This window comes from Ailuropoda melanoleuca, chromosome 9 (assembly GCF_002007445.2).
Source record: "Ailuropoda melanoleuca isolate Jingjing chromosome 9, ASM200744v2, whole genome shotgun sequence".
Lineage (NCBI taxonomy): Eukaryota > Metazoa > Chordata > Mammalia > Carnivora > Ursidae > Ailuropoda > Ailuropoda melanoleuca.
The window spans coordinates 78,694,773-78,712,009 of NC_048226.1; the positions used below are offsets into that span (position 1 = coordinate 78,694,773).

The following is a 17,237-nucleotide window of genomic DNA, read 5'->3' on the forward strand; positions in this document are numbered from 1 at the left end:
CAGGAAACTCAGGCAGACAGGATTCAGTTACTTACTTAAGATCAGACAACTATTAAGCAGAATTTGAATTCTAACTCAAGTCTTTCAAATCCAAAGCCCATGATTTTTCACTTACTATATAATATGACAAGAAATTGATTGTTTAAAATCCAGAAAAGTATCCTAATAAAATTGGTATGTTAAACACTTTAAACTAATGAAATATTAATAGTAACAAATAAATAAAATCTAGCTGCTATTATTTTAAATCACTCAGTCTTCATTCCCATATTATTAGTTATTTTTAAATTTTAAGTTAAAATAAACTTTGACGAAATAACAAAATAAACAATACAAAATATTACCTAAAATCTGATCCAACTCTCTTTCCATTTTCTGGTTCTCCTGGATCTGGGCATAGATTGGAAGCTGTTTTAATACCTCCCTCATTTACTGTAACAGAAGGGAAAAAAAAAAAGAAAGAATCAAAACTTGATTAGAAAATCAAGAAAAATGTTAGCTGAAAAATTTACATAAAATATGTTCTTATATTTTTATAAACACTATAGTTTAAATGTAGAAAGGTTAAATATAATTTTATATCTCAGTAATAAAGACAAAGCATTTTTGCTATTAGTGGACCTATAAGTTCAATGATCATCTTCAATGACATGCTATTCTGAGTATTAACACATTAACAGTTAACACTTCATTTATAATTACTACCAAACTGCGAAATCTCTGGAAATGCATTCCCAGGGTATCAGTGCCAGAGTTTCCATTAATTATTGGCAGTAAAGCAGTCACTACCAGTTATGACAGTGTCATCTGGGTACCTATTATTTTTTAAAGTACCAATAGAAAAACAAGACCCTATGGGAAAAGTTTAAGATTGTTAGCACTTCTTATTTGGCATATAAGGAAGTAGTGTGCTCTGCCAGCATTAAAGTAAGACTATGGTTCTAATTACCAAACATGTCAATGAATTATGATATAATGTTGAAAACCTAAATAATAGTTTTTCCATCTAGGAATATACATGATTATATTTTACTTGCCACTGTACACATTTTCAGCAGTTTCTCTAGAACACTCAATTAATGAAAGATTTATTAATATTTTCGATGAATGTGATCACAGTGGGTAACTAAATCCCCAAGACAGATATCTTAATGGGAAGATTTTTAAACCTGATAGTTCTAATATATGTGAGTGATATTATTTCATAAATTCAATCTCTTAATGAACTGGAGAATAACTGCTATTTTGCTCTTCATCAACTTATCTGCTTTTTGAGAAAAGAATTGTACCTGATCAGAGATTCCACAGAGAAAAAAAATCTAAACTTTATAATGTTTCTCAACCTATACTGTGGATCTGACCCACTTATGGAACTTTCTTTAAAGAATGAAGATGTGTATTTCTACCTCTAGATATTCTAACGCAATTACTCTAGGGCAGGACCCTGGGCATCAGTTCTGTGTTTGTTTTCCAGTAACCCTTAAGGTAACTCTAAGGTAAGGTCAATGTTGAGAACTGCAGGATCCCTGCATCATTTAGTTGAGATTGATAAATATGTTCAAACTGATTTATCAGATAACAAGGTAACTATCAGATAATGTCCCAACAGTCATGATTCTGGTAAAATCACCGTATTTTCAATTAGATATGAAATTTTGCATTTGTGCCCTTCATTCTATAAAAATCACTTTACTAAATATCCCCAACTAATATCCTTCCTGACAACTTTATTATATTATTCACCAATCTCTGCAAAATGCATGATAGTTTTTCTTTTCTTGGTCTGCTGACTTGTTATTTCATTCTTCTTTACCTTTCTGGGTTGTTTTGTTTTGTTCTCTTACTTTTGACTACTCTAACAGTGGACAAATTCAAAGGCATTGGCCTATAGTCCTCCACATTTTATACTTCCCTCATGGCTTGAAGAAATTCCCTATTTGCTAACAAGTTCCAATGTATCCTTTTGTCATTGTTTGCCAGGTCCGTTCTTGCTCCTTCAATGATCTACTACTAGGTAATCCCACCAAAATTCCCATTGTTATCTTATGTGCACACTCAGATCCAAAGTAATCATTGATGCTTGTGCACACTCCATTATCATTCACCTCCAATCCTCCTGAGTCCTACAGGAGGACTAAATTTCCTCAAACACCATTTTTATTACTGTACAAATCTCCTATGATTTGAGATTTCTACTATATCACTTGGATTTTCCACCAGTCCGTAACTCAAGTCCAACGTGTTCTTCATTGTTCTGCAGTTTTACTAGGAAGCCATGCTCACCCCTGCTTTATTTGTACTTTCTCCTGTCTTCATGTTTTCTCTTTCTTCCTCCTTATCTATCAAAATTCTAACTAATTTTCAAGACTCAGTTCAAATTCCACTTTTTGCAAAATACAATCTCTACTTTTGCCATAGTATTTTTGCCAAAATACAATCTCTACTTTTGCCATAGTATTCTAATCCCTCATGTTACATAACATGGGAAATTTTATATTTAGTTTACTAAATTCTATATTTAGTTTTAAAATTCTTTATCATGTTATAAATTAGTAGTTTCACATCCTTTAGTCATATATACAAAGAGATTATATACTTGATAAAGATAAGAGAAAAACATAATTATTTTAATATACTCACAATGCCTAGGTAGGGATTAATAACTTCTCAGTAAATATATCCTCATCATTTGATTAACAATAATACCTGGGATATTGTTTTCAATGAATCAAGTACGTTCTATGGGAAGCACTCTCTTTCCTATTTTAAAATGGCTTTTAAAAATGTTGTAGTTTATGTTATTTGAATGTGATTTTTTTGACATGGAATACAGATAAAGAAAAGAAGTAGCTTGACTTGAGCTTATCTACTTTACTTTATTACAATGTAACACAGATTATGGGTTAATATAGAACTGATCTGTGCATATATTAGAAAATAAAAATTAAAAAATTAGAAAATAAAAATTAAAAAATCATTTTTTCCCATTTTATCATCATTATCATCATTATTAGCTCAAAAAGTAAGCCCGTGGTTAATATGAATTTTAACAATAGCTAATGCTTAACACGGTACTATGTGTCAGGAACTACTCTATATCATTTACACATATCAACTTCATAACAATCTAAAAGGAGCTACTATTATTATACTTCCTACAGATGAGGAAACTAAGGCATGAAGAGGTTAAAAATGTTTCCAAAGTCACACTGTTAGTACCTTAGTCTAGGGTTCAAACCTTGGCAGACTGATTCAAAAAATTCTACTCTTGAACCCTAAGCCCTCCATCATGCCCAGAAAGCTCAGCAAGGAAAAATGACATCACTAATTACAATTCCACACTCTTTACAAAATGTTTTATGTTAAAATTCAAAGCATATCTATAATTTTTACCATTTTCAATTAATTCTAGTCCTTATGGTTTTGTTAAATTATTTTTTGTCTATTGGAAGTGCCCTTTAAACCACTGTTTTTGGATATCTGCAACAGATATCTTGGGAAAGACTTTCCAATTTAAAATGTAAAGATAAGGGGGAGAGCTTCTGCATCATACATGTATTTAACATTCCTTGAAAATATTTAAAATTTAAAAAATAAAGAACAAAGTGTGTAATACCTTATTTCCCTGAAATATGAATATTTCATAACTGCCAATAGCTAGTGATACATAGACATTCAAATGAAGTTAGTAGTATTCATTCAGTAGTTACTTTTGCTACATAATAACAGTTAAGCAATTGGACAGATTTATCACTTTTACTTCTTTAAAGTTGAATAGTAGTAACTTGCGGAGTAGTAAGAACATGAGTGTTCTTTAAATGTTTAATTACATGGACTGGGTGCTGCCTCTTGAAAAGAGCATCACTATGGAGAACACTGTTTTTGCTCTGATCTCTAAGGATATTTATTATGCCCATTATTATCATTAATGCAACACGAGTTCCTTGACCCACACAGAAGTGGACAAAAGAGGGGAGGTACAGGATTTTAAAAACAAATAAATTGTAATTTCTTATAACACTGAAGTTATAGGGTTATGGGTTTATATGGGTTTATAAATATGCTACAGGATCTTAATTAATTTACCATATTATTACATGTTCTAGCTTGAAAACATTATAAACTTAGTCAACATAAAGATATAATAACTACGTGTCAGGAAATATTCATCTTTTATATGTATCAACTCATTTAATCTTCACAACAATCTTAAGGGTAGTTTATAATAAGCAAATTTTCTGAGGTTTCTGATTGTATATGGCAGATAATTTACTCTAAAAATAAAAGCAAGTAGATTCTAAAAAGAAGTCTCCTCCACATTACCTGACCCAGCTGATTACATTGCCACCTTTCTTAGACTCATTTACATTACATTTTAAATTTTTATTCCTCCTTACGAAATACAGTGTTTTGGATCTTGTTCTTAACTCAAACATCATGGATGTTGACAGAATGTTATTTTTTTTTTTTTTAAAGATTTTATTTATTTATTTGACAGAGATAGAGACAGCCAGTGAGAGAGGGAACNGATTTTAAATTTTTATTCCTCCTTACGAAATACAGTGTTTTGGATCTTGTTCTGAACTCAAACATCATGGATGTTGACAGAATGTTATTTTATACTATATATTCTACAAAGAACTGCCTCTTAACGCATTTAGCTTCCCAATAAAATGTTGGATCCTTGCCAGCTGAGATTGTGTTTTATTCGCTCTTTTACCTTCTTAGTCTNCCGTATCGCCGGGATCACGCCCTGAGCCGAAGGCAGACGCTTAACCGCTGCGCCACCCAGGCGCCCCTGACAGAATGTTATTTTATACTATATATTCTACAAAGAACTGCCTCTTAACGCATTTAGCTTCCCAATAAAATGTTGGATCCTTGCCAGCTGAGATTGTGTTTTATTCGCTCTTTTACCTTCTTAGTCTAGCATGGTGCTGCCTTGGAGAAGTAGCTCAAATAGAATTGTAGAATGAATAACATGAAATAAAAGTATGGATTCGAAGATAAAATAAAATTGAAAAAAATCATTATGGGAAGCTCACAGTTTCCTCATAACGTTACCTTAATATCGTAGAAGACCCTAGTAGAAAAGTTNATTTTATTCGCTCTTTTACCTTCTTAGTCTGCCTTTGGAGAAGTAGCTCAAATAGAATTGTAGAATGAATAACATGAAATAAAAGTATGGATTCGAAGATAAAATAAAATTGAAAAAAATCATTATGGGAAGCTCACAGTTTCCTCATAACGTTACCTTAATATCGTAGAAGACCCTAGTAGAAAAGTTGGCAAGAGTACCAGTTCACTAGATTCAACATTTTAAAATATTTTAAAAAATGTTTTTATCTTTAAAACTTAAAGAAAAAAACTACTTTTTCCCCTTTATTGACAAATCCACACTTTTTGATGAAAAACAACAAGGGATGAATAGAGGCTTTTAGAGGTCAGGTATTAAAGCTGGGAAAAGAATCAAAATTAGCATTTAAAAAACCAAATGCTCCCCATGAACACTGCTGCAGCTTCCCAGATCCCTTAATAATTTGTTTCCTAGTTAAACTTTAAAGGTGCTACTGTGGGAAGACATGCTTTGGCTACATGTATAGTTCATATCCTCCTCGCTTATGCTCACTTCTGGCAGTTCCACTAACAGAATTGACTGTACTTTTCAAAACACACAATGTATTTTTGTTTTTGTTTTTTCATTTGAAAGGTTTATATAAGAATTATGTCCTTTTAAAATTATTTGGCCCAGGTTGAATAAATGATATCAGAGAAAAGAAGGCTCAAATGCTTACTTATTAATAGATAAATAATAATGATAAAAATTAAAACAATATATTCCTTTTCTATAAACAACCATAGAGAATGTACTTTTGATACTATGAAATATTTGAAAAATGTAGTGAAATGAAATTTAATATAATGCTGATTTATTTTGTGACTATTAAGAAATTGGCAATACGCAATTTGTTTTTGTGATTATTTACATCAAAAAATAAAAATAAAAAAGCACAAGAATATTTTTTATCTTTTACATAACATGTAATGGATAAATGCAAATTATGTTTTAAAATTATGAAGTAAATTAACATTTTATGCTTCATGTTTAACTTTTTTTGCCTCGTTAACTTTTCTCCTGCAATTTTAAATAAAATATTCTTTAAATAAAATATTTTTAAAAGAATTTGTTTTTTTGCCTCCTGGATACGCTGTCATGTCTAAATTCCCTTCTTGTTAACCCCCATAACCCCTATGCAAGAGCAATGAAAATAATAAATATGTCCACTAAGGCAATATTCCAAATATAGAGAGTTACATACATTTTAATGCCTTGATAAATCTTAGCTATTTTAGTACAAATAGCCTGAATTTCCCAGGACATTAGAAAACTCGAAGCATGTAGCATATAAAGTAACATTTATATAGCTAAAATGAGCCAAAGGGTGAACCAGCATAGTTTATAATTCTACTTAGAGATCCAATAATAGATGTATTGGCTAGACAAAATATTAGGAAAAAAGGTAGTAAACCTAATATTTAAGTTTGCAAAGATATAACTTTTATTTCATATTGACATGATGAAATTTGGTGTCAGCATATTTGTCTGACAAATTGTTTTCTGTTCATATTTTATTTTATAGGAAGAATATCCTTCCAAAATATATCAAATAATTTATATATGAGAAAATTTCTGTAATACCAGCTATTTTCCATAAACACAGACGGATGTGTTTTTAATCCCCAAAATAAAACAAGAAATCATAATTATATAGCTAAGTACTTTGAAATGAACTGTTTAGTGCTTTGCAAAAGGTAGCCAAATTTGATCAATGATTTCCTACTGATATCTGCTATTTCTGGCTTAGGATTTTCAAATCTAACAAAATGTAAAATCACATTTTATAATTATGACATTTTAAAATGTTTGATAACATATAGGCTCTGAGAGTTTTTTTATAATTGATGTAATTGCTCAGTTTCTGACATTTACCATTATATATGTCAATAAACATGAAGATAAAATCCTTTTCTGATATAATCATAATGGATAATCTTTGTTAAAGAAATAGCTATAAATTCATTTCATCAAATTATCTGGAATTGAATAAAAATAATAATGCTAAAATATATTCCTGTTAAAAATAACATATGCTATTTATAATGATCTTATTATCAATATATCACTTTAGAAGTCAGATGTTGTGTCATTAATGGTTTCTTTCCATATTTATTATATATACATATAAAGAGAAATAAGCTAGAAAATTCCTACAAACTGCTATTGATTTCTAATACAAATAGCATAGCTCTCCTAAAAACTTTATGTTTTTTTACAACAGTATATATGAATGCTCTAATTCAGTGATTCTTAATTTGAGATTCAAGGATGAACTTCAGATGACCCATAAAACCTTGAATATTAAGCAAAATTGTGTCCTGGGGGAGCACATAAATACGTGTATTTCAGGTCATTTTGTTATTTTCAAGAGAAAACAAAAATTAATTCTATAGTTAACTAATTAATTTACAAAAGACTTGACTTAAAGGGTATGGATAAGTTAAACAAACTGAGAATATATTTTTTTCTTAAATAAAAAATTGCTATAAAAAGAAATTTTTTCCTTAAAACAATAACTATGTTTAACAAAAATTCCTATAAGAAGTCACCAATTTAAGAAATTATCAATTTAAGAAATTTCACTCACTTTTATCTCACATTCTAAAATTACAAAACTAGAATGCTATCCCACATACTAGCTCAGAGAATTTTTCCATCTGAAATGGTCTCAGCTTGGGAGTTTACCACATTAATCCATTAACTCAGTATACATTTAAATACAAGAAAATATTGAATAATAATCATGCATGTTATATAGATATTAATGCAGTTAATTTGGTAAATACACAAACATTTATATAAACACACACAAACAACACAGACACCACAAACTTCACTCTTGCACTAGAGAAAGTAACAAAAAAGGAGTACACTCACAGATAGAAAACTTGTTGCTGTTGTCTTTCCCTGGAAACAATTTAAATCCTCTAGATTTAAAATCTATGGCCTTTTTCACTAGTTAAGAAAACAAACAAAAACATGTATCAGGATATACAATTTTAAAATAAAATTCAAATTAACAAATTTTGTTAGCATTTAACTATGCAAGTTAAAGAAACTGCTTTCTTAAGCCTGATGTAGGGTACACAGAAGAAAATAAAAAAGAAAATACAGCAATATAATCAGTAAGTAGTAAAGTACCAAGCAGTAGCGAAGGATTTTAAGTGTTCTATAGGGAGAATCCTGCATATATGTGTGGATATGTTTTTAAATATTATGCAAGTTTTTATATGAGAGCAAAACATTAATACTTTATATAACTTGAATTCATCAAATTTTACAGTAAAATTAAACTAGAAAAATAAAAATACTGAGACATTATATAAGTGGGAAGAATTTAATGAACTATTTTCTTAAACTAACGTACTTTTTTAGGTAATTTAGCCTAAGTGAACTATTAGGACACACTTAAGAAAATGGTATTGGAAAAACTTAAAATATATTTTCATATTTCTGCCAAAAACTCTTTCTTTTCAAAGTCATAGCTTTTGACATTATGGTCTATAAAATTTATAAAAGTGAGTTACAACTATTTGGGTTTCATCTAAAATAACTTGCTATTTTTTTTAAAAGATTTTATTTATTTATTTGACAGAGAGTCATCGAGAGAGGGAACACAAGCAGGGGGAGTGGGAGAGGAAGAAGCAGGCTCCCAGCGGAGGAGACTGATGTGGGGCTTGATCCCAGAACGCCGGGATCACTCCCTGAGCCGAAGGCAGAAGCTTAACCGCTGTGCCACCTAGGCGCCCCTTCCCCAGAAGATTTTTAAATCGAATCAAAACTTTCCATCAAAAGAGAAAAGAAAACCATGGTCTTTTTATGTGTATTGGGTCCCTAAAATAACTTGCTATTGTTTTTGATATGATATTGAAAGCCAATGTCATAAGAGGCTGGTATATTTCATTGTGCACTTTATTAAAATAGGTATGACTGGATTTACCTAAAAGATAAATATAAATTCAATGAAGTAACTGAAATACTTTTGAAACATTTTTTCAAGAAATTTAGATGAAGGAAAAGAAGTATTTTTTTAAATATAAATTATTAGATTAACTACAGTTGCTATGTACTTTTTAAAAGTGATACACAATAATTACACCAAGTGAAATAAAGGAAATCTATTTAATTGAAAGCCAACTAATTAAAAAAAAGTTATGCAACCTTATCTCATGAGATATTTAAATATCAGTTATTTTTTCTTAAAAACCAGCATGAACAATAATGCAAGGGATATATTTAACTTCTTCAATTATAATTTAGAAATTTTTACATACTGATTTTTATAAGATTTAAAGGCTAGGGATTACATTAGGCAGTTAGGTTTTGTTCATACCATGAACTGGAAAAAACCAATACTGATTTTTGTTAGTTTAAAATGATCATTTCACTAATTCTTACTTGCTATTTTACCCACTTAGTTCATATCACAGGTATTTTATTGGTTTTGAAACATTTTATGTGATTTGTTTCTTATTAACACCTCAAAAGTAGAATGGTAGAGACAGGGTCTGATGATTTACTAGACTGTATAGTTATGGACTATTTATACATATTATGTTTAAAAAAAGAAGGAGATGACCATTGGAGCAGGACTTAAGAGACCCGATTCTTAGAAGTTATTAGTTGTGTGATTTTGAACAAGAATCTGTCTTTTTACCTCAATCATTTCTCTTAAGATAAGAAGCTAGGACTAGATGACAGCTCAGTCTCTTGATAGCTCTGAGATTCTTTATCAGCAAAAGAATGACCATCTCTGTCTCTCACGTTGCGCTTTCTGTTGTAACTCTCTTCCACACCTCCCTCCCCATGGTAAGCCAGTGTTTAATTCTACTGGAGTATTCATTCAAGTGCTCTAAATTCAGTTCTGCCACTTTGTGAATTTTCCTGCTTTCCTTAAATTCTTCTTAATAAAATATACATTTTCTATTTTGAGGCATATTTCTGAATAATCACAATACAAACAAGAATTATAAATAGGAATCTACCTCTTTCCTCTGCACTCTAACATTTGACTTCAACTATTACAGATGAGCCTGAAGATTTCATGGTAGTTTTAACATAAATCTGGAATTCTTTAAAGAATAAAGAAGAATAAATGAAAAAATTGTAAACCCAAAGGCCAAAATTGAAGAGGAAGAGTCCAGAAGGTCAAAAAGAGTTCAATTCTATAATGTGTAACTGGGAATAAAGAATGTTGAAAACTACATTGGGGTGTGTGTGTGTGTGTGTGTGTGTGTGTAAAGGTTTGTGTAGGATTTTTGCATTTAGACTATGTGGTTGGGTGAAGTTAGGAACAATACCTAGCTCAGAAACATCATCTCAGACCAAAGAATTTTAAATATTTCATGATTCTAAAGTGACCCAGCTATTATTATTATTATTATTTTATTATTATTATTATTATATTATTTTTTTTTATTCATCTATTTTTCAATTTAAATTGAAGAAAAAATCTATCCTTTAAAAAATGTGTTATAATGCAATACAGATGCAGAAGATGGAAGACCAGGAGACTATTCATTTTTAGAGGAGAAAAAGGAGTGACTGGAAAAAAATATAAAGTTTTAATTCACAAAAGACTTTATGTTAAGCAGTAAATACATACTTTAGATCTTTTTATGATTCCAATAAAAATAATACATAATGTATATATCTTTAGAAATAAATCGAAAGGACAAATATTGCAAGAATCAACTACAAGACCCTACTCTAAATTATTTATCAGTGAAATGTTAAGTCTAAAGTATATGCCATAAAAATGTAAATTTTATTATGTATTATAATAACAACACACCATTAAGCCATGAGTGCTTCTATTAACCACATTTAACTTATTATAAAATTAACCTGATATTTTTAACAGGTATATCTCAGTAATCCTCATGTAAAATTTATTTTATCATAGAGATATATTAAAATATGTTACGGTCTATAAATAGAGGTTAAGAAAATGTTAAATGATTGTGTGTTGTTTGTGTCAATTCCTTTCACTGTACTCTGAGCTTCTCAAAGGCAGAAACAGCATTTTACTCATGTGGAACTTCTCTGAGTGTATGACTGAATGAATACGTGCAACATTGTAACTCTTGGCTCAGTTAACTAAAGACATTTTGTTGGGAGGATTTCCTTTATTAATCATAAGTCAGAAGAAAAAAAGCAATAAAAGAATGAATGTTCAAGCAGAAGTAGTTTCATATATAAAGCTATTTTTAAATATATAAAAATTGTATATGTTCGAATAATTTTTTTAATTTCATTAAATGCAAGATGTCGACATACGCACAATTACCAATTTCTTTTGTTTTCTTCTGTTTTCACATGCTAAACAGTTTCTGTTAACTTTTTATTTACTACTTTTTTAGTTTGACTTNAATTTCATTAAATGCAAGATGTCGACATACGCACAATTACCAATTTCTTGTTTTCTTCTGTTTTCACATGCTAAACAGTTTCTGTTAACTTTTTATTTACTACTTTTTTAGTTTGACTTATGTTTTTTTTTAGCATAAGGNTATGCTTTTTTTTAGCATAAGGGAAATATTTTACAATAGGAAGAAGTCTGGAGAAAGGACTATATTGGGGCAACAATCAAATCCACAATCCACCTTTTTTTTTCTTTTTTTAGTTGTAAGCCCTGGACACTAAAAACACCATTTTGTTCCTGCAATCTTTGTTAAAGCAGTTTTAAATCACAGTAGGGGATTAGCACTGCAGTATTTTTCAGATCAATTATTATTGTTATCTTCAAAATCAATTTAAATTCTCAAATGCATTTTAAAACTTACCCAAAAATGGTGTTTCATGTTTCTTAAAACTCATGTAACTTCCATGTTAATCAGCTAAAGTCACCTATTTGAAATTATTTCATTTATAATGCCGATTATTAAAATTAACCATGCATATACATATATGGATAAAGAATTTGATTTTGTTCAAACATCAATATGTGTGTGTGTGCATGTGTGACTGAAATTGGCAGCATATGACTTTATTTTTATGTTAGAGAATCTTTATTAGTGTAACCTGAAAACATATAGTATTATTAGGAGAAAACTGATTGGAAGGTAGTCGATATAGTGTTGGTGCCAGCGTTTAATGTTAGGAAATTGACCATATCACACAGATGTGATAGAGGGAAGTTAACCTCAGTTGCAGGTTTGCAAAAGATGATGTTCAACTGTTCCCACTATCAACTGAGCTTCTAAAACTTAAAGTCGTAAGACATCTCCTGGCTTCAAATTCCTTATTTGAAAATTAATAGACTCCTTACTACATAATCTCAAAAGTCATATACCTGCATTTTTTTAATTCTCTTTCATTGCTACACATAGATAATATGCAATTTTGCAGAACTATGATCTTTGAAAGAGAAAAAAAAAACAGACATGTTTAGCATCAGGGAGCAACACTTTTTCATTGGAAAAAAATATTTCAGACTTCTATGGGACTCTAGTAGAAGAATAATGGCATTATTTGCTAAGGTAATATTACCTTCCATTTTCTACCTAGATTATATTCTAACATAATAATAAAAATAAAACAAATGCAATATCCTGTTCATTATCATAATCTTCCAAATTTGTAGTATTTTGACAATAAGTTATGTTCCAAATGTCAGTAGCCACATTATAAATCTGCAATTAAATCCGATTATAATTCTTTGGAAAAGTAAATAATTTCTTCTGAGAAAGTAAGTCATTCTACCTTATTGATTGGGGGGGTTACTTTTGCTTCATTTCAACTTTTCAAGTGCACAATAATGCCTCTCTTTTCTACTGTGTTTTATAACATGATGCCTGGATGTATAATTCTTACTTCTTATTTTGAATTAATTACAACCCTATCTTTATCTTTATACTCAATAAATTACACTAATAAAATAATTTCCTTTAGGTTTTGTTTTGGTTATTAATACTAATATGTGTGGGGGTTGTTTAATTTAGAGACTATAGCACATCACACCATTCACAGTAGATTCAGCTACCTGGGTACTAAGTAATATAATCAATCATTGGCTAGGAATTTTATTACAGGTCAGTATCATATTAAAGAATGGTGTCCTATTTGTGGCATTTCTATCACAGGGGGTTGGAAGACCTGTGTTCTAGTCCCAAAAGACATGGGACAAGTTGTTTAACTTCTCTATTCATTTCTAAGAGATTCATTCATTTATTCTTAAGTTTTTAGGTGTAGAATTTGGACCAAAGGGAGAAGGAAAGACTGATGTAATTGGAAAACTCAATTTCTATCCCAAAATTTAAAATATACAGAGATTATGAAAGTATCAAACTGTGTTAAGAGGATACTTTTTGGTTTGGCTGGTTGCTGTTTAAAGGAAATGGTAGCTCCATGTAACTGGCCTAAGCACATTAAAATTTAACACCTGTTTTCTACATCCTGTAAGGGCAGAACAAAACAGTTCTTCAGGACATATTTAGCAAGAGGGGAGCTAATTGGTCACTCCTTTCACATCATCCTTGGAAGAAAAAAGATCAAGAAGCTATACTGACACTGGAGTAAAAGCTAGGTGGTATTCTTGCAGTGTCTCCTTAACCATCTTTCATATAAGATCTACCACTCGATACAAATTTCTGAGAATAGAATTTTGCATATAATTTTCTGTAGTATAATTTTTAAAAATGATTGGAGATATTTTGCAATTAGATCATGTTTCTGGATTATACACAAAAAAGGCATAATAATTCAGCAACATATTACTAAGTGGCTTCTGAATCTTTGTGAAAAGTATTTTATTTTACAATATGTTAAAAGAAGAAAAATGATACTGGCCACCATTTAATGAAAAAGATAGTGGTACAAGGAAATATGTTCAAAAGCACTGAAAAGTTCATTTGTAGAAACTTACATATGTAAGATGCAAAATATTCTCAAATTTAAAATGATGGAATTAAATAAACTAAATGTAGTAAGAAATGATACATATTCAATCCTGAAATTACTTAAAATCTAATGCATTATCCCTTTTAAAACTGCTAGGAATAAGTAACATGGTTTAGACACTCTAATTTTTTTGAAGTCCTAAGCTTAGATTTATGCTACCATGCTAGTTTGTGGCTAGCACTTAACCTTGCATATAGTGTATATATAAATGTATGTGTTGTCCAATTTTTAGCCGAAAGAAAATTTACAATTATATATTATAGCTCTATGCTTATATTCAACAACAAATTTCAGGTATCCAAACACAGCAAGAGTTTAATAAATGTTAGTTATTCTTATCACGGTTATTACCAGTTATAATTTTAAGATCTAATCAGTTTCAGAGGCTAATTCAATTGGGGCTGCAATATACAAAACAATTTCCAACTATTCTGGGTCATGTCTTTTTCACTGTGTATAGATAGTATATAAGTTAAATCATCCTCTTTCTCTGGATTTCTATATATATCTGGGTATATAGGTATCTATATGTATCTATATCTATCTATCTATCATCTATCTATCATCTATCTATCTATCTATCTATCTATCTATCTATCTATCTATCATCTATCTATCTATCTATCTAATCTCTAAATCCTTTGACCAAAATAGTAAATTTAACAAAAATATAGAGAAGCATCCTTAGATATACAATCATACTAGTTTTCCTGAACATAGCTATAGTTATTAAACATATTTTAAGGCATTCTTGTAATAGGCCCATTTTCACTTTTACAAAAGAAGATTCTGAAGCTATAAGGTCTGAAAGTTTTAATGAGATCAACCTACACCCTAAATCTTTGAAATCTTATTTTTCAATCATTTCAGACTTTGAAATAAGTGCAATTTTTTTTAAACTTAGAAAACTAACAGAGTAACAAGAGTGGAAAGGAGACATCATGCTTTATAAAATCAATTTCTTAATTTTCACTGATCTGAATTAATTTTATTGCTTTTTATTTGAGATAACGGATGACTGAGTAATTGGTTGAAAAATCACACAACTAATCATTGGCTAAAGACTCTAAAATTTGTATATGGGCTTTCTTTCCTTCCAGAAATGGAACAAATTCAGGAATCCAAAACACTTATGTAGATACCAGCAGATGCACCCGCAATGCTTGGCGTAACAGGTCTTACAGTTATGTCGTGCTATAAAATGTCAGGATTATACGAAAAATGTGGGATTTTTTTATATTCTCTTTAGGGATTCTTATAATTGGCATAATAAAAGTCACCATATGGGAAGAGTCTCCATTGGTATGGTTCACAGACACTTTTAAAACTTTTAAAACTGTATTAACCTTTAATCGTTTTAATCCTCATTTTTATGAAAGCTTCAAATGAACTTTTTAAATTATCTTTAGTCCTACAATTAAATATTAAGATCCACTCCATTCATTTTCCTAAGCCCTTTTTTCTTTTGGTATATTCTTCTAAATAGAAATGATTTTCTATTCGTTTTGTTTGCAATTTGTTCTCTTCTTATAATTTTCATATTTTAATTTTACTAAGGATAATTTCACGATAAAATATAACATGAAAAATGATATCATTCTTTTTTTTTAAGTAGGATGCTTAAGAGAGCCCTGGTTTTCACATGAATGCCTTAGGAATATGAGGATTAGGCAAAACTTCCCAAATAATCTCAACAAAAGAAATACACCTGCAGGTTTATTAAAAACAACAAAAACAAAAAAATCTTTTTCTTATTCAAAATAAATGAAGTAATTTTATGTCCCATATTTGTTTTTACACTTGACATCAGAGATCACTATAATGCCTTCTAATATGAAAATACTTGGGAAAGAAAGTGACCACAGTTAATGAATATCATTAGACTGAGGCAGTGGATTATATTCGTCCACTACAAATTTCATTGGTACAGGGAATAATTTTAAATAAAAAATCCAGGAAAATATTACTACTTTAATAAACAACAATATTTCCTCATCTCTCTCATTTCGGATTATCATATTTCATTTAACTTCTTCACTGGAAGCCTTGGTATCATTGCCTGGCTTCTGCTTAAAACAAGCATAGACGGGCTCTGATAGTTGTATTTAATGCAGGGCTATACTGTTAAAGAAATGATGTTGAGGACAGCAAAGAATGATTATAACCCACCTATGTTCTATATTGTCTACATGCTTTCCAGATCTGTCCTCCTCATTGTTCTTTGTGAAGCTTGATCTGAATAGGCTACATCCTGCCACATAAACTGTGGCATTATCTATAAGGCTTGAATTAACTGGAGGTTTGTTAGAAAAGCAAACTACCAAGCCCTACCCCAGACCTACTGAATTAGAATTTATGGTTTAAGAAGATCCCCACGTGATTCTTATACACATTTAAGTTTGTGAAGCACTAGATTCTATCAACAGACTCCCTTATTTCTCTGGAGAATTCTACCAGGATGGAGGGAGGAAAGTTAGATCAGGATGATTCTTCAGGGTCCTCACCATTACTTTGACTGAAGTTGACTAGGACCTTAACTGAAGGTCACTAGTTTTTTCATACTAGACGATATACATATCTTTGTCCAACATCTCCCTCCACTCATCCCAGTGGGTTGGCAATGGTGAAGCCTAACTGCTACTGCTCTGCATTACAGCATGATCCCCTGTGGTTTCTTTACATCCACTCATTTAGAAATAATTCCTTTGTAGGTAAACCCTTTTTGAATTAGCCCATGTTCCACTGTTCCCCAATGGATTCTGATGGATATACCACTGGTACATGAAAATCATTGGAGATGTGTATTAATATCTTAATGTATTTAAAACCACTCTTACACTTCAAAAGGTAACATTTAAGTAAAAATGTGGGTGACTATTGCTCATAATTCTACCATTAGTTGCTTCCTTAATTCCTAGGGAATGCTTTCAAGAGCTAGATTAGATATCTACTCTCTTTTCTAAAATTTCTTTTCTCTGCCCAAGAAGCAAAGAAAATTCACAAGGATAGGATAGATAAAAAGATATGTGAGTTGGCTGTACTAAAGTTAGAGAGTAACTGAATTAAGGGTAAACTGGCAAAAAAATATGAGGTAAATAGAAACCCAAGATGAACTGAATGCTATACATTACTTTGGTATAATTTATATATGATTCAGTATGGATAGTGTTAAATAAGGCTGTATATATTAGTTGTTTCCTTAATTCTCTATCAATAT

At 30.3% G+C, this 17,237-nt stretch overlaps 1 protein-coding gene across 1 annotated transcript in view; it reads right to left on the reverse strand.

Annotated features, from left to right (window-relative positions):
• CSMD3 (CUB and Sushi multiple domains 3) overlaps nucleotides 1-17,237 on the reverse strand; it is a 1,149,842-nt gene that overhangs the window by 640,944 nt on the left and 491,661 nt on the right. The window contains 2 exon segments of the mRNA XM_034668518.1: nucleotides 345-432; nucleotides 7,997-8,074. Coding sequence (XP_034524409.1) covers nucleotides 345-432; nucleotides 7,997-8,074 — 166 coding nt within the window.